The sequence below is a fragment of the Lagopus muta genome, chromosome 3, assembly GCF_023343835.1.
Source record: "Lagopus muta isolate bLagMut1 chromosome 3, bLagMut1 primary, whole genome shotgun sequence".
In the NCBI taxonomy this organism is placed as follows: Eukaryota; Metazoa; Chordata; class Aves; order Galliformes; family Phasianidae; genus Lagopus; species Lagopus muta.
Window position 1 is genome coordinate 45357640 of NC_064435.1, and position 23677 is coordinate 45381316.

Consider the following 23677-nt stretch of genomic DNA (forward strand, 5'->3'; position numbering starts at 1 on the left):
TGGGTGACACTTGGGGAATGGGATGTGTTGCATAGTTAATGGGAGGAGCTGTTTGTTAGATTGAGAACTGCAAGTCTAAGGAAAACCTTTTCAAAGAGGAGAGAAAAGGAGAGGCTCCCATTATTGTACTTCTAGGCCATTGATGGTCCTGTCGTATTGCTGCTGAGTAGGAATCACTGAGTGACCAGCTGCAGATTTTTGTTAGATTCACAATCATCCTATTTTCTTTCATCTTTTCCCAAAAGACTGCCTGATGTCTCTCTTCACAGTCATTTTGGAAGCCAATTCCTGGTACCTCAAGCATGAACAGAATCATACATGTTAAGACAGTTAACAAGATAACATGTTGCCAATTTGACTTTCTCTTCCTTGTAAACTAAGGAAAATGAGATTTAGGCAACTCTGCAGTGATATAAGGCCAGTTACCTTCAGTGTCCTCAGGGAATCTTCTTGTACTTGGATCAGGTACAATCAGGGTTTTTATGTCTTCTGATTGGTCTCATGTTTCTTTTCTTGCTTTTTTCAATTTTTATCTTAGAAATGTACGTAAGATGAAAAAGCCTTTTAAACTACATCAAGATTTTTGAGTAGCATTTGCATGCTTTCAAATCACCATTTGCCTTCTGCCTCCGTTCAGAGCTCTTAAACTGATTTTTCGGTGCCTGTGGTTTTGTCTTCACATGTGTAACCTAGACTTTCAGATTCTTTTCTCATGGGAGGCAAAAAGCTATCAAGTTCCTGATAAAGCATTAGTACTTCTGGAAACTATAAATGCATGTTTATAAAATCTTGAAAGATAATTTAATTTTCTAACAGATATTATTTCAGATTGTAGTGATGCGAACGTTAGAGCGATGAGAATCAAAATTCAAAGTGGTATTGCAAAGATGTTCAACGCTATAGATTTGTTATCCAGGCTGAGAGAAATGAAAACATAAGCATATAACACAAACAGTAAAAACAAATTGGGTTTCTAAAATTTATTATTAGTAAGTGGCTTTGGTCCTGCACTGGAAGAATATTTGTTGAATTGAATGAGCTATTGAAGAAAGTTACTTAAATGTGCTATTTTGGAGAAATTTTCAACAACAAAAAAAAATCATTACATTAAGGAGTGAAGGTTCCATTTGCATTATTTATAGTTGTTGGCTTGAATTTTCAAGGTTCAAGTAAATAATAGTTCACTTAAGAAGCAAGAAAAATATGAAGTAGTTATCAGACAATTAACAGTACTGAATATACCTTTTTAAGATAAAAGATAACACTAAACACATGGTTTCTGCCTTCTTGGTCAAGTATTCTTATGCTTAAGCTAGAACACTTTCCTTTTTAGTCTGTACAAAATAACGTCATAGGATGTGATTGTACTATTGTCTTCAGACAGACAGACTTGAGACTTGAACAGTTCGACTGTGGATAGATAGCTATTGAAAGAGCTTTTAAATTAGTAAATCTCTAATTTATTCTTTGAGCTTAATGAGATGCTGAATTCAGGCTGTAGATTTCTTGTAAAAATCCTAAATTATTGCAAGTATGCTGTTAGGCTAGAATAATAATCTTGGTGATACTTAATGTTTAAAAGTGAAGAACAAGGTTTAATATGATAGTGAATTGAGAACTAGACAGAGATTATTTTCCTGTCACTCATGTGCTTTGGCACCTCGGACAAATCCACTTGAACATCTCTTCCTCACTGTCCTTTTTGAGAAAATAATTTTGATAGTTTCTGAAAATTCATTGCCATGCTTAATTACGATACATTTTCTGCAAAGCTCTAGGAAGATAAAAAGCAATGTTCAAGAAAAGATGTGCAGCATTGCCTCTTTTGCTCTTCTTCACTGTGTTGCATGCACCTAATGAGAGAACTGCTGGCACAGCAGAAAGGTGTGCCTTTTCTTTTTAAGCTTCACAACTTCTGTACACTCAGAACCATACCAGCATAACAGTTCAATAATAATTGTACTGCTAATTGCTTAGCAGACGGGGGAGGAGGGAGTGGACTTTACACCAACAGTTCATTGGTAAAGCTGATCTGGTGCTAGTGTGTCCTGTGAGCCACTGTGCTCAGTTTGGGGTCCTGTTGATAACATCCAGAGTGGATGCTCAGCAAGCATAATTGCTGCTCTAAGTAGCTAAAGTTATGTATCACTTTTTTTCATGAATGTGAAGCTCATGTGAATTACTGTATTACCTGTGGCAATGCAGACAGTCCTTCATTAATAATACAAGGACATTCCGGGTTTTCTGGTCCTGAGAAGAAAAGGGGCAGTGCAACAACACTGCTAAATTACCGCAGGAATAAAGGTGTTTATGTAGGTGTTGCAAAAGACTTACAGAAATTCACTGTAGCAGAGAATCAAAGTGCTGAACAAAGGAGAAAAGAACTAGCAACAGTGAAGCCAGCTGAAGAACGGCGGTGAGAATCTGGGGCTGTAGAGATAGAGCTGCATAGAGCTGTATGCCATGGTGGGCATGGCCCAGCAAGGAGCACCGAGCACATCACAGCACCATTCTGGAAGGAGCCATAAAGGTGCAGGCTGACAATGAGCTCATGGGAACAGGAGTCACAGAATTCAGGTGCTGAAGAGCTGGTGGCTCCCTGAATCTCAACTCTGTCCTCAGATGAATCTTGAAATGGTATCTCTGGGAGAACGAATGGCATTCAGGTAGGTGTACTATTTTACTTTTACATTTTTTTTTTGCCCCTCTTTATTTGTGGGCATTGAATCTACCTTTCTTACTGTTCCTCCCCTCCATTCCCCAAGACTGCCAAACTCAAAAAGACATAACAGGAGCTGCCTTTCGAAGTAGTTGGTTTGTTTCAACATCAGATACTGGCAGTCAGAGGCAGAAAGAAGAGAGGAAAGACTAAACAACCCAGAAACGTTCCCAAATGCATGCTTTTGGCAGGGCAAGCAACTGCATTTTAGCAACATAAATCACTGTGCTTTTAACTGAAGAAATGCTCTGAAATCAATACTCATGCATTTAATTGAAATACATAAAGAAATTAAAATAATCCTCCTCATCAGCAATCCAAGCTGATCATTTGAACTACAGGATTTTTGTGGATAAGCACATAGACTTGTACTGTAAACATTGGGTTTCCTGTCAGTGAATCCATGCCCGTGATTTTCATGCTGGATTTTGGATTCAGGGATGGAAAAAGGTAAAGAAGGTTTGTTGCTGGCACAAAGATTTGTATTTGAAAGAGTTTGTGGAAGTAATCTGTAGCAAACATATTTTCTGCTTCTGGAGTTTCAGAACGAGCTTGCTAAAAATACAGCTTCACCTTCTGGCATCATTTTGACATTGTTTTCATGAAGATAGTATGTGGCCATATGTATTTTTAGTAAGGGCTACTCTGTTCTTCTAGACACAGAAGGCCACCTTCACATTACTATACACTCTTAATTTCTGGTAGGAAGTTGCCATGGAGTGGCTGACAAGATAGCATTTTTCTTCTCTTTGTCTTTACACTTTCAGTAATGATCTATCAGACAACTCCTCTGCATTTAACAAAGATGGTCCTGTTGCTACTGTCCTGTTGCTATTAATCCTACTGAAGTTAAGCAGCAAATTTCCCACCTTTCTGCACTTACCAGTTTGTGAAAGGAACTCCTTATGTTAATTGGGAGCTGCTAAACAGTAGTAAGTTTTTTTAGTTTCCTGTTCACTTATCATTAAAATCTGATCCTGTCATGTTGTTTGTCAGATGCTTCAGCTGAGAAATTCTTCATACCTTTGCATCGGAGGAAGAAAGGATAACTTGTTCTCCAAACTTTACAAGAGTTCCAAGCCAAGATTTCCATGAAACATGGCAGCGGAAGGAGTGTTTCTTTGAAGAAAAGCAGACTAACAGGAGAGGGGCACAGGAAAATAGATGAAGACATAAAGCAACTCTAGAGAGGTCATATGCAAATGTACTTATGTCTCATGGAACTTCAACAAAGCTTTATGAGACAAAGTGCCCTAAGATGTACGCTCCTGCGGATCATCTGGGCAGCCCACTGTTTTCATGGGACTTTCCTCAGTCATGTACCTGCTGGCCAAGTGACCAGGGTAACATCACAGTTTCCCTTCCACACAACCTCAGTGGAAAATGAACAGTACTTTGACCTCAAAATCATGTAGAAACCACAATAAACTTTCTCTTTTTTTCTAGCCTGATCATCTTTGGGAACAAGACATGGGAAATCATGATATGTCTCTTTTTGTCTCTTTGCATACTACTAGAGAGTTCTCTCTCTTCCCTCTCCAAATTTTGAACTATTCTTGCTCACTTTCAACAAAAACTTTATAGCTGACAGGAATATTAAAGTCTATAGAGTTTTTACAACTTTGGTGGAAGAAAAATGATCCAGCATATCATCTATGATAGAAACCTAACAAGAAAGAAGCCTTTTAGAGATCCAAACCGAGAAGATGGCTTTAACTGAAGTTCATATCTGGTTTCTCTGCAAAAGTCAATCAGCCACAAGACGTGCAGCTATAAGAAACCATGATCCACTGTTTGTGGTGATTACACAGTAACTTTTTAACTGATTGTAAATGTTTTGAGAAGTGCTATTTGTTTATTTGTTTTTTAATCACTGCTCAATAAAGCTATTATATGCAATGTGTGTATTATTTATCTCACACACCAAACATGACACCCGAATTTGTCACTCTGTCATGAGAAACAGAAAATGTTCATTTAAAATGAATGCTAACTGTTCATTTAAAATGAATGTGCATCCCCAGTACTGCTTGTTCCAGAAAGTTGTGCAGAATGAACACAAATGAACCACCTGATAGGTGGCATCTTGGAGAGTCCTCTTGTTTGACCTATATCTCTGTGAAGACTGGTGATTGGTCTTAACTCTAATTGGGTTATTCAAAATCTTTGGATACTTTTTTCTCCTTCCAATCTCATTTTCCATTTATTCTATTTACTGCATTCTTTTACAAATTATTGTATAAAATACGTCTGTAGATGTGACAGCAGAAATGTGTGTCCTGTTAACATTAGTTGTTGCCACGGGGCATATCAAGGCAGGAGTCGGTGGGCACAAGTTGAAATACAGGGGCTTCCATATAGATAACTGGTACAGGTTGTCCAGAAGAGCTTTTGGAGTCTGAGTATTGCTGCCTAAACAGAGGACTGGTCCAAAATGGTGTCCAGAGATCCCTTCCAATCTCTGTGATTCTGTGGTTTCCAGAGTGCTTTTGGCCTGCCTACCAGATGCACCTCTGTATCACCTTGTTCTCTCTTGGTGTTTAAATCTTTATTGCTAGTATAGATGTCATATGTCAGGGAATGAAAAGGTGGGGCATCTCAGTACAGTCCTACTAGTAACAATGTGCAAATCAATGAAAAAAACCCACACAGTTTGCAGTTTCTGTTGGAGACCTACGTTCATCAAAGTGAAGGCCCACGTGCGTTCACTGATCATTCATAATACCTGTGAAATGCCTTTGAAAAGCCTCTTAAAAATATAGCCTCTTAGAAATGCAGTCATTAAAAGTTGTTTGCTGCTTGTATACTCAAAAGCAAGGTGCAAGGTAGGAGGAAAAGAGACTGTTTGTCCCCGTTGGTCATGCTTCCACAGTTTTGGTATCCTGCATAGGATAGTGTTCCTCTCTTGCCTGTTACCCAGTTTCAGCAGTATGCAAAAAGGCATACCTTATGGCTTCTTGTGTCTGGAAGGCCTCCTCTTCCTTCTGCTTTTTCTGAGAGGAAATAGAATGGTTCACCAACAGAAAATGATCTGAGATTCCAAGCTTCCAAATTTCCTTTTTCCGTCTTCATTTCCACTTCCACAACAGTCCTCTTGGTTTCTGTTCTGATGGCTGAAGTAGGTTTGGTGTGAAACTAGGAATGTGGCTGTCTGCACATGCCAATCCTGCAGCTTTCCCTGACAAGCTCACAGTTGATCCTTTCTGCTGCTTGGGCCTTCTTTTGCAGGCCTAATAAGGGAATGTCTGCAACATCTGATTGTTTTTGTGAATGCTTTCTCTTAACCTTACTACTTCTGTTTTCTTCTAATCCCTGCTTCACAGTTTCATAGTGCATATAATGGTGGTCTAGACAAGCCTAGACATACGGTATTCTGTTTCTGAAGTAAACCCCTTGATCTGTTTTTCTTTTAGAGTATGGTAGATTGAAGCCCATGAACTTATTACAAGATGTACCTAAGAGGAACTACTGGAATTTTAAGAAGCAGTATGAAAGTAAAAGGTTGTAAAATAGGACAGAGGGAACTGTGGGAGGTTCCTGTAGTTCCCTTAGAGGAAAGCAAGTATGTCTTCACTGGAAAAACTGCCAGACACAAACCGTTGTGGGCAGCAATGAAGACTGACTCAGTGGCATGCTTGTTTTGCTGGTACACCACATCCTTGGGCAGCTCTGCTGCCGCTGTTGAGGTTTGCCAACTGGGCGTGCAGTCAGGCATCACTGCAATGTCAGCAGCTGTATGCCCGCTCAGACTGGTATATTTGTTAACATTGATGTGGCCTGACAGTATCCATACAGAGTGGTGCTATAATCACAGCAGTATGATTGTGGAATTCGGTTAGTGGAATATTTTATAGTGTAGGCAAGTTTTTGTATGGTTCCAGTCTTGTGAAGTCCTATTGGCTTCACAAGTGAAGCCTTCACTTGTGAAGTCCCATTGACTTGCTCAAGTGCAGAGCTAATTGCAGGAGAAGGATCTAAGGGGTTTAATCCTTCTCCTGATATTTCAATGAAAATTAATTTCTTATATATTATGTATGAGTAATATATTTCTGTTTGTACATTAATATTAATGCTGCATATTTTTGAGCACAACTGTTCCGTAGGATGGAATTATCCGCGTAAGTAATAGCCCAGAATTCTTCAAGAATAAAGGTTGAATTGAAAGTGGACAAGTAAGGAAAAGAAAAATGTCCCAAGTCTCGCTTTAGAGATTGAAATTAATTGTCGTTAATTTTCCATAGAGTGGGAGAAAAGTGTTTTTAATGTTCAAATTAAGTAAACAAAATGAGGTGTATAAAAGGCTCCCAGTTTTGCCTTTCTGTTAAAATCCAGAAAGCTTTTACAAAATTTGTGATGGTGAAAAGAGACAAAAGAGTATTCTCTTGTGCGTACTTGCAAACTATTAATTTTATTGGTCTACATCTGTTGCTGATTGTTGGTGAAGAAAGTAGTGGCTATATTGAATGGCAGTCTGTCTCAGTATGCCTTTTTTTTTTTTTAAACAAAGGAAAAAAAGAACTAGACTTGAAAAAGCCCACCAGCAATTCATCAGCCTACTCAGAATATCAGCTTTCTGCGTCTCAGACCTGCCAAGTCATGCTCTGCTGCTTGTGCTTTGATGCCACATCATCTGCAAAATTATCAGTGCAGTCTCAGTTGTAGTATCCCCTTAACATCCATAGCCATGTAGCTGCTCTGAGATTGAGATACGGAATGCGAGGATGCCTCTTGATGGGTTTGCAGTTCTCTCTCTTGTCTCTTCTCTCTCTCTTATTTGATTTTAAGCGCAGTGTAAGGAGACAGAAAGAGGGAGGAATGCTAACCTGTGGGGCCTATTTAGGGTACTTACTTTAGCTGGGGGGTTGGACCTGATGATTTCTTGAGGTCTCTTCCAACCCCTGCGATTCCATGATTCTGTGACTCTGTGACAGGAAGTTCAGTCACACCACAAGCTCCAGATTCCTGAGAACTGCTCAGCATGTGCACTTGCCATGTTTTTAGGCCCAGTCTCACCCTGGATCAGGCCCTAGGATAGAAAATCAGAAAAAAGCATATTTGTTTTCCAGATCCCAAATCAAATTCATGGTACTTACAGCTATTTGTAGTTACAAACTATGTAAACGTGATAGGAAGTAATCAAGAGAAAATAAATACAAGACACATGGTGCCAGTTTTATAGTCCCTTTTCTGTTAGGTACCTGATTTTCAAAGATGTGTGGAGACCTAAAGGATTAGAGAGCTTGAAGGGAAGAGATGCAGTTTTAAAAGGTTGCAAGATGTGTTTTCTGTACAGGGATGTGAGACATTGCAAGCTAATGCACTTCATCAGCTAGGGGAAGAAAAGATTTGTAACCAAGAGGCACCGAAGACAGCTCTGATTAAATACAGCATCCAGAATGCAAAGTTGGAAGACAGGACAGCAACTTAAGGCTTCAACTAGAGAAGGAAGAACTGATAGAACTTTGTGTATTAAAGCAATGAGTAACTACTGTGAAAGAAATTTCAGAATGTTTTTTTCTCCAGTTATTGTTTTTCTTCACATAGAATTGACTGTCTTTTCTCTCTAAACGTGTACTCAGATCCCACTATACTTAAGACCCCAATAAACAAAAGCAGAACAGAAATTTTTTCATAAAATCTTTATAAACATATTTTTAATAACAATCAGGAAATACTACTTAAAGGGTGTTCTATTAGCAATGAGAAGAGTTAGCAATTAGTTCAGAAAAAATGCAAGCTGACAGTGGCCCATAAGCAAGATAAATAGCTAACTGTGCAGTAAAACTGTCTAACATATGCTTAGTTCTTTTAGAGCTTAAGGTTGACAAAGTAAGCATCCAGGAAGATAGAAAAGAAATCCTCAATTAAGGTACTGTCAAAAATAATCTGAGTTATGATGAAAAATGGCTAAATGGACAAATAGGCTGGGACCATGGTTGCTCTTGTGCCTCACGCAGGGCCGAGCACGCTGCTAACGCTTAATGAAATAATAATGTAAAAAATCAGCTGGCAGCATTAGGAGTTAGCACCAGCAAGTTGCTGTAGTTAGTACGCAAGTTTTAACTTGCTTTTGCAAATGATCTTTTGGGAGCACAAACACGGAAGCTATTTGCTTTCTCTTGTCAGATTACCTTTCTGTTAGTTTAACAGGTGGAATTCATTCCAATCTGGATTTAATGTGAGGGAATGTGGGAGAGAATGATTAGTCTGGGAGGGGGAAATCAGAGGATGTGGGAGGTGCAGGGTTCCTCTTTTTCAGCAGTTGCAAGTTGACTTGGCTGTGTTGTTGATCCATGCCATCGTTCAGTGCTAAAACAAAGTGGAAAAAGCCTTGAAAATCCCCCTTACCAGGATCACAGGGGTAAGCAATGTATCTGGTTGTAAATGGGAGGTTATTGTGATGATGAACAGGTACACATCAAAGTCATTTTCAATGCTAGAGACTATTGCATGCAGGAGAGGTCGGGATATAGTGCAGAATAAACTTGGGATACCTGTAAGTCTGTAAGCAAAAGGGGATGGAAGGATTCTGCATGAAGTTACGGGTTTGTGCATTTGATGTAGACTGTGAGGAGAGAAAGTAGTGACAGAAGAACACTCAGAAATTTTGGATTTATCAGAGGGTAGGAAGTAATGATTCAGAAAGGGAGGATCACATCTAAATTTTTTGCTAAAGAATGTAAACATTTACCAGAATCTTAGCAAAGCTTTTGACAGAGTATTGCAAGAAGGACTAATTTATTCGGTTGGTACACGTGGCATAGGAACAGCTACTTTGTCTGACTTAGAAAAGCAACACTAACCTGGATATGGGTAGCATTGAAGTCTTGTGAAGCAGTTAAGGTTGGAGGGATGTGAATAATGGAAAACCTTGAAAGTCACTACTTGCATGAATTTTTCTGAATTTATGTAGTGTATCAGTAGTCTGGAAGAAAGAAGTAGTGAAGTGAAATTCAGTGGTAGTACAAAACTGGGGAAATGTCAGAACAAAATAGGCACGTGATAAAATTCTGAATGACCCTAACAAGGAGGTGAAACAGGAGCAAATATATAGCATATGCAGTTCATTCTCAAGTAATGTAATGAGATTAGGAAATTGGAAAAGAAAAAAAAGCATGTATGGGTATCTGAGAGTCACAGGACACAGAAGGCTACATAGAAGGACCTTCTCAATAGAACTATGAATCCTCTATTAGAGGAGTTCATAGATTGTTCATTAGTTGTCTGGCTTTTAAAAAGCAGAGTTTTTGTTTTTAAAAGCAAATCGAATTGTGGATTAAATTCAAGTACCAATTGAAAGACCATACTCCTGGACCTCTTATAAAGGCAGCAAAGCCCATTTTGACATGATGTGGACACTTTTGAGAACCTTTATATAAGGAAATTCTGAAAACTGCAAAGTGACAAGTGCAGATCAGGACAATAATTAAAGGTCTAGGTGACATTAATTATTCAAAAGGTTAGAGAGACACATGCATATGCTCTGCATGGATTGAAGGCCCTATCTGAAGCTCATTAAGTGTAGTCACAGAGAAGCTTTGCATGCTGGAAGGCTTTAAATCAGCTCTGAAATCAGTAATGAAAAAGAACAAGAATGCAAGAGGCAGTGTGGCTGCCCAGTGCTTATGTGAGTCATCTAGTCCAAGCAGTTGTTCTTCTAGGACAGTTTTGAATGGTCCCAGCTGTGACTTGGGCATCAGATTTGCGCTCAGCATGTAGGAAATGAATTGTCAGTTGGTTTCTTGACAGGAGGGGGTTTGTGAATGATTGTGAGGTTGTTTATTGTGGAGTTGTGTTTATTTTATGGAAAGGTGAGGCTGTGGTGATATAAGAAATGAAAAGAAAACATTCAGATATTTTCAGAATTCCGTGTGATAATGTGTGCATCGTTCTCTGAAACGTATCTTTGGAAATTTTGCAGCAAGGCACAGTCTAGCACACTACAGCTGCTCCTGATTCCTTGTTGGTACTGCCTGATGTATATATATGGAAATGTACTGGCCAGGTTCTTCTGTGGCCCGCCGTTGCTGCTATGACATCAGTCTAACAGTTAATGTGTGTCGGTTTGTATTTGTGCTTGGAGAGGGGAATGAAAGTGCTGGCATGTTTGTCAGAAGGCTGACGGGTGTCCTCTAGCAAATGCAGCCATGGCAGGTTAGGATGCAAGTGCCCTGAGCTGTCCACCCTTCATCTTCATGTGGAGTTGAAATGCCCTGGGCAGTGAGCTGGAGCAGCAAGGCCTGGGTGCCTGCTATTCCTGCTGGGCCTTCCCTCAGTGACTTGGGCAGAGGGGCAGGGAGCTCTGCTGGGGCTCTGGTGCTGCAAACAGCTGCAGCAAGGCCGGGCAAGGACGGCTGTCACAGTCTTTGTTGTGTCCTGCCTTGCAAAGGGTTGCAGACAATTGAGAGAGTCAGGTGGCTTTCAGTCATGACCCAATTTTATTTCTATGCGATGCTACGCTGGCACAGCAAGGCTTCTTGCCTGGCAGGGGAGATGGAGCTGCCATTCTCCAAGGCTCCTTTCCATCTTATACCCCCCAGGTTTCCCCTTTGTGGGAGCACAGACTGAGGAGAGCTCAGTCTCCCCTGGATCTGACTCTAGTCAGTCTACCCAGCTCTGACAGGGAGCTGGCCACCAGGCACAGCAGGATCCAGGAGCCCGTGTAAGCAGTCATGAGTGCTGCTGGTCTGACAAAGCCTATGAGACTAAGATGTAACTTGCAGTAAAAAAGAGCTTCTTTAGAATGTGAAACGTATGGAAATAAGTATGTGGGTTTTGTTCAACACGGCGTGAAAGTGTCTGGGTTTGATCACTTTGAAAATCTAAGAGTAAATGGAATTTATTGAGTTTGCTTTTAAAATCAAAACTTAACCAGGAACAAGTTTAGACACTTTGAGGTGAATGTGTCGAGCTAATAAAAGTTGATGTCAACATTTTAGAATATGTTCAGAAACAAAGAAGAAATTGGTTTTGATCAAGCAGCAGTCACAAAAAACATTCTTTCCTTCATGATAAAAAGAAAACGTCTGTGTGATTCTCCAAATGTGTCAGATCATTTGAAGAGGCTAGCAAGTGCTAGTAAATTATTGTTTTTGGTTGTTGTTAAATGAGTTTATTTTTTTTGCATGAGACTTCAAAAAATCCAGCCTTTGTATGTTTTGCCATTATGTACATCAGTCATAATTTTCCAACAAATCTTGACATGCACTCTGCATTACTGTGCTAACAAGAGAAAAGACCAGCCATTAAGTTTATGTTTCTTTGTTTTTGAACAAAGTCACATATCAGGAATAATGCTAGGGGTATGCTAATAAACAATATATAGTGCCAGTCATCAGGGAGTAAGAAATATTTTCTAACTAGTTCTAAAGGGAAACGGTGTTTTTAAAAAAGGGAGAGTGATTGTTATTTATGCAATATTGTTGTTCTATATGTCAGCATCAAAAAGCACCTTGTAAAGAGCTTAGCATAATAAATCTTTGATCACAATTGTCATTATTTAGAGGTCTTTGATAGATCTAGATGTAGTGCAGTAAGGTTAAATTTACCAGCGTATAATAGGAAGACCTTGGGCTGCATCTGAATTTCTACTTGTGTTGCCATTGTGGTCACAGCTGAAAAGGAGAAAAGTCATGTATATTTTTTTAACAGCAGGTTTTAAAAATTGTGAAACTAGTCAAATTGAGTCAAAACTAAGTCAAAGCAGGTTAGTTTTGTGGTGCCCATTCATTTTATTTGTCTAGGTAAGGATTTAACTTGGTTACATTTCAGGAAACTTAAGCTGGTTTTGATGAGGAAGAGCGGAAAAGGCTTATGAGTGTTTCCACTGAGAAGAGGCATGATATATTTTGTTACTGCCATGAAGAAAATGAAAATACCCTCTCTGTATGAAAGCAGTATGAGATTTGTAAAGAGAAGCCCACAGGGCTGACTTTGATTGGTTGCTAGTTTTACAGTTAACTTAGTAAGAAGAAGATGACATACATTGAAAAAGCCTGTATGTTCCTTTCTAAGGGCTTCTAGTGGAAAGATGCTTAATGAATGAGCACTTGGTCTGAGCCATAACATCTAATTTTAGATAAGATAATTGCTGATAAGAAATCCAGCAATTCTTTAACAATGCTTAGAATCTGGTGGGGGAAAAATAGGAAGATTTTTTAAAAATGTAATAGGTGATACCAGCTGTATAACACTCTTCAGAAGTTAAATGTATAGAAAATAGACTCCATTTTTGATGCATGTAATCCAGTGAACCCTACTTCTTCCCCAGCGAACATATATGTGAAATCTGTAATTGAGTGCATCTGTGCCAGGTTTTTGTAACTTTATGTTCTTTAAAAATTATATGCTTTTTCCTTTCTTCTTTTCTTTTATTTTTATTATTTTAATTTTTTTTATCCTGCCTTTTTGCTAATGTAGCCAAGGGTCTGTGACTGTACAGAAAGATGCATGTCTGCTGAATAACTACCTTCATGTGGCACTTCAGGGCTTACCTTCACTGCATCTTCAAAACGACAGTTGAGCTCTCCAGGACTTACTGTAGAAATGTAGTCCCTGATATTACAATTATGCAGTTGAATAATTTTATGCATCTGACTTGTCTCATCAGATGCCTAGAATTGCAGATTTAAAGTCTCTAGGATGAAAAAGCAAAATTTTATTTTTCAGTGTACTCATAGTTTTCACTTCTAAAGTCATGCTTTGTGGTATAAAGTTTCTGGTCAACTTCTGGTCAGAAAAGTAATAAGAGGAAATATAATCATGTTTCTAGGATGCTACTGCCTAATCTGTATCATCTTGTATAAGTATTATACCTTGCAGAAAAGTGTAACAACAGATCTATTTTGAAAGATAATAAGGTACAAAGGAAAGACTTTTCCTGTGTACCAAAGAGAGCAAAGTACATTTCCCTGTTTATAACAAAATTTGATTTATATACATCGTGATTTTTAAGTCGGGCCCAATCTAATATGGCCAGAAGCGTTGCTCTCTGGATGGCTTCCAGCCAGCCCTCCTAGTTTTAGTACAGGTTTGCCAATAGATATAGAAACTACTGTCTGAAAACAGTAGCCATTTGTCCACACTAATGAGGACTTTTCCTTCTTTGAAGGATGGCAACCTGATGGACCATTTAAAATGAATGTGCAGAGGAGATTCTGCAACCTCGCTGAGACTGAGGGGGAGGCAGGTTTCTGATCTGTTTTCTTCCTAGCCTCACCCCAGTTCCATAGTGGGTCTACTCCATTGAAACAAAATGAAGGATTGATTTCAGTGTTGTCTGGATCACATCCCACACATTCTCATCACATCTTGCCTCCTGTGAATATGACAGTGGTGTTTTAGCAGTACTGCTCCCTTCATGGAGTTAGAAAGATGAAAAAAAGAAATTAAAAAACCCCACAACAACAACCCAACTTCTGTGGAGTTTCAAGAAACACATAAAAGGTGCTACAGAACTGCAGTGTTAGTATCTAATATTAATAATTAAGCCTTAATAAAAACACTGCTGGAGAGCTTTAAATGACCGCTTTGAACTCAGCACTTCGAGTTATAATGAAATGGTTCCAACTGTATGTTTTAGTAAATTTTATCTACCCTTATTTCTTTAGAAGAAGACCTACCAGTGCATCAAATGTCAGATGGTTTTCTACAATGAATGGGATATCCAAGTTCATGTTGCAAACCACATGATTGGTAAGTGAAGCGCTAAAACTTCTCAAAGACAGATAGCTATTTCTCTTACTCATGATCATCATTGCCTCTAAAATTAAACAGAGTTAAGGAGAAATTAATTGTACATCCATCAATGATTAACCTAGGCATGATTGATTTTTTTATTCATATTATTAGACTTGATAAAGCATTAGCATGTTTTATTTTCTGCAAGGGCTAGTTTAGACTTCTGCAGAGAATTATATATCCACTGCCAGTCAAAACACAGGTGATTAGCAAATTAAACTTCTAATCATTTTTGCATTATTGAAAGCAAACTAACAGGAATGGTTAATGAACTGGATGTTAGCTTTCCATAGAGTTTTAGACAGGTTTTAATTTCAGAAGTTATTATGGTAATGACACTACCGTGTGCTTCTCAAGCACCTCGGTATCAAAATCGAAACTGGTGAGTTTTTGTCGTTAGGAAACATAAATAATTCAAATGGCCATAAAATAATATTGTTTGTTGTGTTTGAACAGCCTTGGAAAAAAATCCTGAGTCTATCTGCATACAATTAAATACTATCATTTATATGAATAAAATAAGGAATTGTACTATTCAGGAATGGAATCTGCACTTTAAGGTATAAGCATATTTTAAAAACCATCTAGGATTCCTAACCTAAGCCTAGCCTGATGTTTACAAGGCTGTTACAGTTGTAAATGAGAATAAAACAAAAGCTGCTTTTTCTTTGATATTCATATTTTCTTATTATTTGCTTATTCCCCTAGGATTATCCATAATGTTTTCAATTTGGTAACCACTCAGCAATAGCACTAAGAGTTCTATCAGCCAATTAAATTTATCAAGCACATCATTTGCCCGCTAATAAGATAACATTGACAGGGTTGTCTTACTTTGTTTTCAGTGTTTTCCAAATTTCGCATTTCAAGACAATGATGGATACAGTTGATTGTTTTTGCTCCTGTTTCCTTCATGCTGTTTTTTCTTCCTTTCATAATAAAAAAAGCATGCAAAATACAGACCAGACTATATGGAATGCAAGCCAGTAAATACATATTTAACAAAAGATAGTTTATTGTTGTTTTGTTTTCTTCATTTTATAACTTAAAAATGCTTGGCTTGATGCTAGTTTTTGGGTTTCTTTCTCATGTAAGGTAACAAGTATTTCTTCCATGAGTTCTTTTAACTTGGTTGCACTGTAAAAGAAGTTACCTGCCACAGCTTAGTCGCTCATTTTTCTGAGTACATTGAAGTTTTAATATGTTTAGAGCATGAACGTTTTGTATGCTTTTCAGAAAAAATGAATAAACACAAGTGACAAGCTGGTTTTGTAAATGAGCAAAGTGATTTGCGTGTTGGACTAAGCTTTAGTCCTGATGTTTTGTATCTTCGGGGAAGAGATAATCTGAACTGCTTCAGTGTTCAATCTGGGTCAGTAACGTGCAATTTAAAAGTCCCTTGTTACCAGCAACAGAACTTGCCATTTCTGTTGGGGTTTTTTGAATGCAGTGTATGATGTGTCCTTAATTGTAGCTTGCAGTGATACTGAAACATGACGGGGAGTACAGACAACTTGGGTAAGGAGTGATGCTGGAATGCAAGAGTGGTGTGTCTATTTGCTGCCTGCCTCCCATGTGCATTGTGTTTTCAGAATTGGACCCCTGTTTTTTTCCCTAGAATACTCAGATTTTTCTTTAGTTTTCTTTCCTTTTATTTTCTGGGTATGCTTAGTAAAAAGTCAGAATGGGATGAGAGAAAGGAGAGATTAAGTAAGACAGAACAAATCCAGTTAGCTTCAGTCTGCAGTTCTGAAAAGACTGACATTTTGTTAAAATGAATGATTAACTGCCTATGTATTATTTCTAAAAGCTCGGTGAGGTTGATGAGAATCCTTAAAAAATACATTTAATTGTTTTTTGGCTGTGTTGTATCTAATCATGCATTATATTGCTTCATGACAAAACCATAGTGACACAGATTTAAATGTGCTTTATGTAAAATCTTGCAGTGAAATAAAGGAGCTTGCAAAACATGCAGGGAGATTTGCTGGTCATGCTTCTGGTAATCTGTGTTCAGTGGAAGATTCTTATCTGCACAGCCAGACTAAACCGTGCAGCTCCTAATGATGTAGCCTCGATTAAGCAAATGCAAGGGGATTTTGTGCTGGGGTGAAAGGAATATCAGCATTCCTGAGCATTTTGAATGTGACCTTAGGATCGAAGCACAGGGAAAAATAATTTCTGATCTTCAGTTCTGTTAGCTTTCTCACCAATAATTGGATTTTTCTGTAGCTATCTTTCTAATTTCACTACCCCTCACCCCTCCTTTAATTTATATTGTTGTTCACAAGCCTTTTTCCAAGAATGTGTTCTGTCCAGAGAGAAAGGTTTAAGGCTGTTTAAAATTGGCTTTTGTTTATGTGTGTCAGTAGATAGGTTTATAGTGTTCCTATATAATACAGAAAACATGTGCTCAAACATATTGGTATGAATATATATAACATATAACTCATGGGTGTATCCATCGATATCTACATGCATGCAATTTGTGGATCGAAAAATGAGTTGAAACATTTGACTGAATATGGACTTGTTGACACAACATATTTCCCAAACAAAAAATCCTGCAGTCCTAAACACCTTGGTCCCTTCCTTTTCTACATGTACTTGATAAAATATGTCTTGCTGCCCTGCTTTTCCATTAGGACACTCCTGTAGAATAGGGAAAGCGAGAAAGCTTCAGGAAGAGAGGGAGGAAAAAGAAGACTTCAAATGCGAGGGAAGGGAAGATAATCTAGGAAAGCTGACCCTAAAAGTCACAAAGTGTGATAGATAAACCCTAGATCAAATGTAGGGGTAATAAAGCCCCTTTTCAGCCGTCACACAGTCTCAGAAATAGCTACTTCCTCTCATAGTAAATGTTAGCATTATCGTGTTGCAGTCATTGATGGGTATAGATTAGTGCCTTCATACATGAAGGGTTGCATATGATTCAGAGAAAAGAGAGGAGCAGGGAAGAAAAGGGAGAACAGTGGAGGGAATTTTGTTTAATTAACAGAAAAAAAAACCAAAACAGTTAAACAGTTTTAAAAAAATAGTCACAAATATCAAGCATTTAAAAAAAAAAAAAAAAAGAAAAGAAAGAAAGAAAGAAAAAAATAAATAACGTGGGGAAAAAAGGAATAAAGACCAAGCCCTCCCGGGGGGGGGAAAAAAAAAAAGAGAGAGAGAGATTAGAGGACAGAAGAAGTGGCTGGAGCAGGTAGAACACGGGACAAACAAGAAGTCTTCTTGTCAAAAAAGTGATGTGCCAAACTCTGCTCAGAAAGGAATGAGAACCGCTGCTCAGCTATCTGGAGGTAATGCTGCTCACCAACATTTTAGTGATTTGGGACCATAGAAAAGTTGATATTGTCCCAGCTAGTTACTGTGTCACTTGAACATGATCCCAGGATGTAAACTGAGTTCATGTTGCTGACATCCACATAGACAGGATGCATTATGGAAGGTCACTAAGGCAAATATGTGTTTGTAAAACCCCAGTGTGAAACTTAGACTTTTAAATAAGGCAACGTGAATTACTTTGTTGGCTGAAATAGCTCCACTGAGGGTAGGTATTTTTAGGTTGTGTGTATGTTTGTGTTTTTGTCTAATCAAATATAATCTCAACTAGACATTTAGCAGGGGAAGAGGGATTAGAGGCTATTTAAAAAGCCTCTTACTCTTCTTTGTCAGGAGGGCATGCAGCATTTTTGCAGATTTTGTTATACATTTCAATCTGTTCAATGAGAAAGATTATGCCACCTAATGGAAAACAAAATCTGCAGATGATCCAATAAGGTTCCTTAAATATATTTGACAACAATACAATTTACATTTGTTATTGTATGAGTTATATGTTAAAAAGGGTGTCGTAGGGGTGGCTTTCCTCAGTACCTACATGTAAATCACTTTTAGAGCCTCCTGTTTTAAAACTGTTCCACAGTCTTTTTTCCAGTCTTCCTGTTATCTCTGTGATGGGATATGTCAATAAGCTTTTTCCACTATATGAATGAGGACAAAGATGCAAAAGAAGTGGAGTAACTGGAAGTTAAAGAGTTCTGACTGCCAGACATGTCCTCACTTACCTAGACACTGTGCTTTATCATGCGATACCCGAGTTTGCTTAAACTACAGGCTGATTCAGGCTTAGGAGATGCTTGTGGGCTGAAAGGAGGCAAACCTTTGGCTTTTTGAAGTAGACTGTCAATTAAGCATTATTTTGGACTTAGATATGAGTATGTATTTTTGCTTGGATAATCATGAGGGTGATTGCCAAATGAAAACATATTTGTCGGTTTGTTTATTGAAATCTGTCGGTAAAACAATTTCTCAGCTTCTGAATTAGAGAGGAAGAAATGTAAATCCAGGTGTGTTTCATACAGTTCTAGGAAGTACTGGCAAACACTGTAATTCTTCAGCAGCTCTTTAGCTTTTGCTTTTCTCTCTGAGCAGAGTACATAACATTTTTAACAGCTTTCTTTGAGAAATTTCTGTTTCTGGGTGTTTGTGGAAAAGAGGGAGGCTCTCTGGCATCCCTTTGTTTTGCTCACATAGTTTGCAGTTGCCATTTGACCTGAGAGTGTAGAAGGAGTGTCAGCTATTGTTTGTAGTCTTGCTTCACTCTTCACTGCTTGCTTCACTCCGCTGCTCATCTTATTATTTTGCCTGATATTTTAAGTAGACAGTCCTAACGTTTTATTTTCTTTATACTGATTCCTTTACATCTGCTGTATCTGATGCAGTGTCAGTAGACTGAACAGTTGCCGTAATCCCTAGGATTTTGTACACGTGCACATACAGAGTAGATCAGAACTGAAGGAGTTCCGATGTGTTTAACTCAGAAAAAGATTTACTCCACATAAAATTATGAGGCTCAACAGCAGTAGTGTAAATTTTTAAGTGCTCTGAGTGAAGTGCTGTTAGGCATGAGATAATGTAAAGAGATGACATTGCCAAGAACTATTTATGAAGAGCTTAATTTTTTTCACTCTGATAATTCTTGACCAATAATTACCAGCTTCTAATTATCTATTTTAGTTAGAAAGAAATCTCTATCACTATGGAGGTTGGCATTGCAACTAGCGCATAAATCCCCAAAGAGGTAAATGTGTTCCAAACAGCCACAAACAACTGTCTCATGAAACATAGTGAGCAAATTGCAAGCCGCTGGCTGTGCACAACGGAGCAGCACATTTACCATTGAGGACTGATCAGGCTGACAAAGAGAATGATAAAAGGGGGAAACAGCCACAATCTTTGTAGGTTGCTGCTACTTTAGTTGATGGAAAAGCAAGCCCCTGTGCCAGAGCAGGAGCAACCCCCTGTCTGAAAAGTTGGGGAACTGGGGGAAAGGATGGCACTTCTTGCAATCTCCTTTTGAAAATTTTTATATAGGTCATTTTGGGGTACACTGACTTTTATTTTTCAACCTTTTCTGTGTGAAGGATAAAACACATTCTGCAAAGTCAGTTGTGATAATGAAAAGAGCTTGTTTTTTGAGGAGAGGATGTTGTGTAGTACTGAGCACGGTAGCATGGTAGAATGAACAGGAGGAGAAAATAAAGGGAAAGAGACAAAGCCACCTAGCACCAAAGTTAGGAAACAAATGGGAAAACAGGATGAAACAACCTTGCAGCTGACAAGAATTCTAGTTTACACCAGTAAATACTTCACTAAGCCCTAAGTAATAAATAAATAAATAAATAAATCCATGCTAGAGCGGTTATAGTCTAAAAAGAAGAGTGTGTAGAAATCTACATACTAATTTCTAATTTGTTCACTGACAGGAATATAAGTATGTAATGTGTAGATATTTACATGCTTGTGTGTTATCTGGATACACATATTTGCATTATGCATGTATTAACTGCATGCATAATATGTCTATACAAGTAAGTCATTTTATTTGCCTCACATTTGTGCATTGTATGTGTGGACAACATCACTGATGTAAAGACAAAGAAAACACCTTGTAAGCTTTCTGGAGCCCAGTGAAATTTTTGCTTGGTTGCAATATCATGTAGCATTCATACAGTCTTTTATTTCTCTAATTCCATAGGTCACTAAAAACAAGTCTTTTCCTTTCCTACATGCGGAAATGGTTAAAAGAAAATAAACACAAAACCCACTACTTGTTGTATTATGTTGATCTCGAGGAAGACGTTTATTTTACAGATTGTCACAGAATGTTACGCAGTGCTTTACAGGAAAACTGTCATTGTGAAGTATCTTATAAGAAGTTTAGAGAAAAAGAATCCAAAGATGCACATCTATATACCAGAAGATAAAGGAGATGGCAGCTTCTTTTGTCTGTCCTCCCTCACTGATTCTTCTGTAATATGATATGGAAATTGTAAATTAAGAGCAAAAAGATGGATTGTACCTTCGTAGAATCAGAAAATCATCTGGGTACTCAGGGGTTCTCTTATTTGCAGGCAGAGCTAGCAAGTAGGGATCCAGAAGTTAGATGAAACTTCACCACCTTGTCTGCAAAAAGCTGAGATGTAACTGAAATACTCAGGAAAAAGCAGCATTTGGTGTTAAATCTGAGAAATTGTGCATTTATTTTGTGAGGAGCTGGGTTACAAAATAGATGAAATCTGTGCTGTTTCCTGCAAACAGAAAGCTACTCTCCTGTGAGCAATGCTGGCTTATTTGAAAGGCCCATAAAGGGTTTCTGCATGGACCATACAAAAGGGATACTTTCTCTTTAATAGCCATCTGTACAGGAGAGATGAGAAGTGGGCCAGGTCATCTCTCCTCAGCTGTCATGATATTAACGTAGGTAATGGAGCAAGCTCTGTGTTCTGCTGGGTGTTGTTTTTCATAGATGTTCATCGATTTACACAGATAATTCTATTTATTTCTTTGAGTTGGTCCAAGCGAACCAGGCAGAATAACAAACACCAAAGCATTTCAAATGACTTTATCTTTGTTGTTTTGTAATGTAACTTTTGTCTAAAAAATGGTGTCACACCTACTGTGCAGATGGCTGCATGATTTGTAAACCGGCCAAAACATTTAAACAAATGTGTGATCTGGGGATAGATTAAATAAAGGATAAAATGGAGTGTGGACCACAAATTCTAATAATCAGATGATTTTAAGTTGTGTGTAGTGTGGAGCGATGGTAGCAGTGATAGCAGGGAACGCTTGCCAATGACAGCAAGGTGCCTCACAGATCTCAGGATGGAGCCCGTGGCCTAGTAGGCCTCAGTTTGAGAGCGGCACATTTGCTGTACAGCTGGCAGCTCTGTATGGGGACATCAGATAAAACTTATGTAAAATGAAGTGTTATTGCTTAGTATGAAATTGTGCAGGGAGGGAATTTGCAGACAGTAACTGAAAGCAGAATTCATGGTACCAATGAAGCAGACTGTAAATATGAAGAGGCTTTAATTATCTGCGCAATTTAACAAAAAATTCAAGATGTATTCAGAAATGGCAAAGGCAGCTGTAAACATGCAAGAGCAACACTGTTCTCTGCGCTTAAAATTATGTCACCTATTTGGGCTCCAGGCTCCCTCTCTCCTTGTGTTTCGGGGGATGTGATTTCACTCACTGAGCTGTGCTGGCTGGAGCCCACTCCTCCATTTCAAGGGTTAGAATCAGGAACAGCTGTTTCCTCCTGGTCACAGCTTTTAGGAAAGTCTGTCTGGGCTTCTACAATCACAAATGGTTAAGTCAGGACAGACTGGGCTAATAACTGTGAATCTCCCCCAACTCTTTTTTGGGGAGATGGGTGCGCAGGTGTGGACTAAAAAAATTCTAATGAAATTGAATGAAAATGTTTTAGTATTAAATAACAATTACTGGAGCAGTGGCAATAATGAGAATGCGAACAGCAGCGTTTGAAAATATCCACAGTACAGACTGGAGTTTGCTTAATGAAGACGTGAAGCAAGGTGCGTCAAAGCTGTATTTTTTTTTTTCCTACAGAAATTCCTATTGTGTTAGAAAGGGATGCCACTGTGAGATAATGCCAGGCAGTCCGAAAGTTGTTCCTTTCCATCCGCCGAACCGCACGATTATCCACCTCGCCGGTGCTGTGATACACCGTGCATGTTAATACTTCCTCACCACGGGCGGAATTAATGCCATTGTGTTAGCCTTCCCTTTTGTTCCTCGCTGCTGACCACTCGTCAGCAGGCTTTATCAGGAGCCGTAGCACATTCTCCAGGGCTGTGCTTAGTGGCCAGCGCAGAAGGTAGCCGAACCAGACCTTTTCTGAATTGTCCTTATTCTTAAAGGAGAAGCCTCTGATTCTTGGACACAGTGTGTCCCCCTGTTTCTCCCCACTTTGTAAGTGCAGGAAGCAAAACAAAAGAAGCCAATATGGAGAGTGGGTGTCAGACTTCAGCTGCTCATATTGTTGCATTTGGTGAGCTGACGGGGTTTCGTAGGTCACCTTTAGAATTATGCCTATGACAGCAGTAGCTACCTGCCAAGATTGCAAGGTATCTCACAGCTCTCAGGATGGAGCCTGTGGCCTGGTAGGCCGCCGTTGGAGGGGTACACATTTGCTGTACAGCTGGCAGCACTGTATGGGGCAGCAGTGTGGGCTGTTAGGGAGCTGGAAAGGAGACAAGCATGAAATTTCTTCTAACCCCAACTCTGTTTTTCTGTACTGTTGGCTGCTTCTCAGTTCCTTGACAAAAAAACCAATCAGGCACCCTTTAATCCGCCTGTGATTACCAGTGGTATAAAAAGAGAAGCATAATGAGGAAAAATGCCTCGTTTTGTTGCCTTCAAAAGCCAACAAATTGGAGTTAACTTGACAGGAAGTGGCTTAATAATTAGATTATTTATTTATTCCTGACACATATCCCCCTGTTACTAGTCTCAGGAGATCCTGTAGATGGTACGATTTTCAAGCTGCCATTACTTCGCTGTCTTCTGTGAACAAAGAAGCTACTGTCTATCAGTCAATTAAATGCACTCTTTAAGCAGAGGCTGAGAAGTCCTCAATGGATAGAGCCCTGGGACGTTGTGGCTGATGATTCCTTTCTCTGTACTGTACATCACACTCTCAACTACAGTCCCCACAGAGATGGAATAAAGTCATGCATTAAAATATCACTTGTTGATTTGTTTGCTAATGAAGAGCCATTGAAATGTTTGTGTATTTCTGTGGCAAAATTGTTGATAAAAGGACTACTTGCTTGCATATCTTACTTCATCTTCCATGAGCGCTTATTTAAGACTTACTAAAATTAAAGTCAACAAATTAAGGAAAAA

At 38.7% G+C, this 23677-nt stretch overlaps 1 protein-coding gene across 9 annotated transcripts in view; it reads left to right on the forward strand.

Annotated features, from left to right (window-relative positions):
• Positions 1-23677, forward strand: part of ZNF521 (zinc finger protein 521) — a 231554-nt gene that overhangs the window by 100381 nt on the left and 107496 nt on the right. For 8 of the 9 annotated variants that reach the window (XM_048938682.1, XM_048938674.1, XM_048938677.1 and 5 more), the window contains one exon: positions 14329-14413. In XM_048938682.1, coding sequence (XP_048794639.1) covers positions 14329-14413 — 85 coding nt within the window. Of the gene's footprint in view, positions 1-2349; positions 2434-14328; positions 14414-23677 lie in introns of those variants that run through there. The other variant, XM_048938681.1, reaches the window with a different exon arrangement.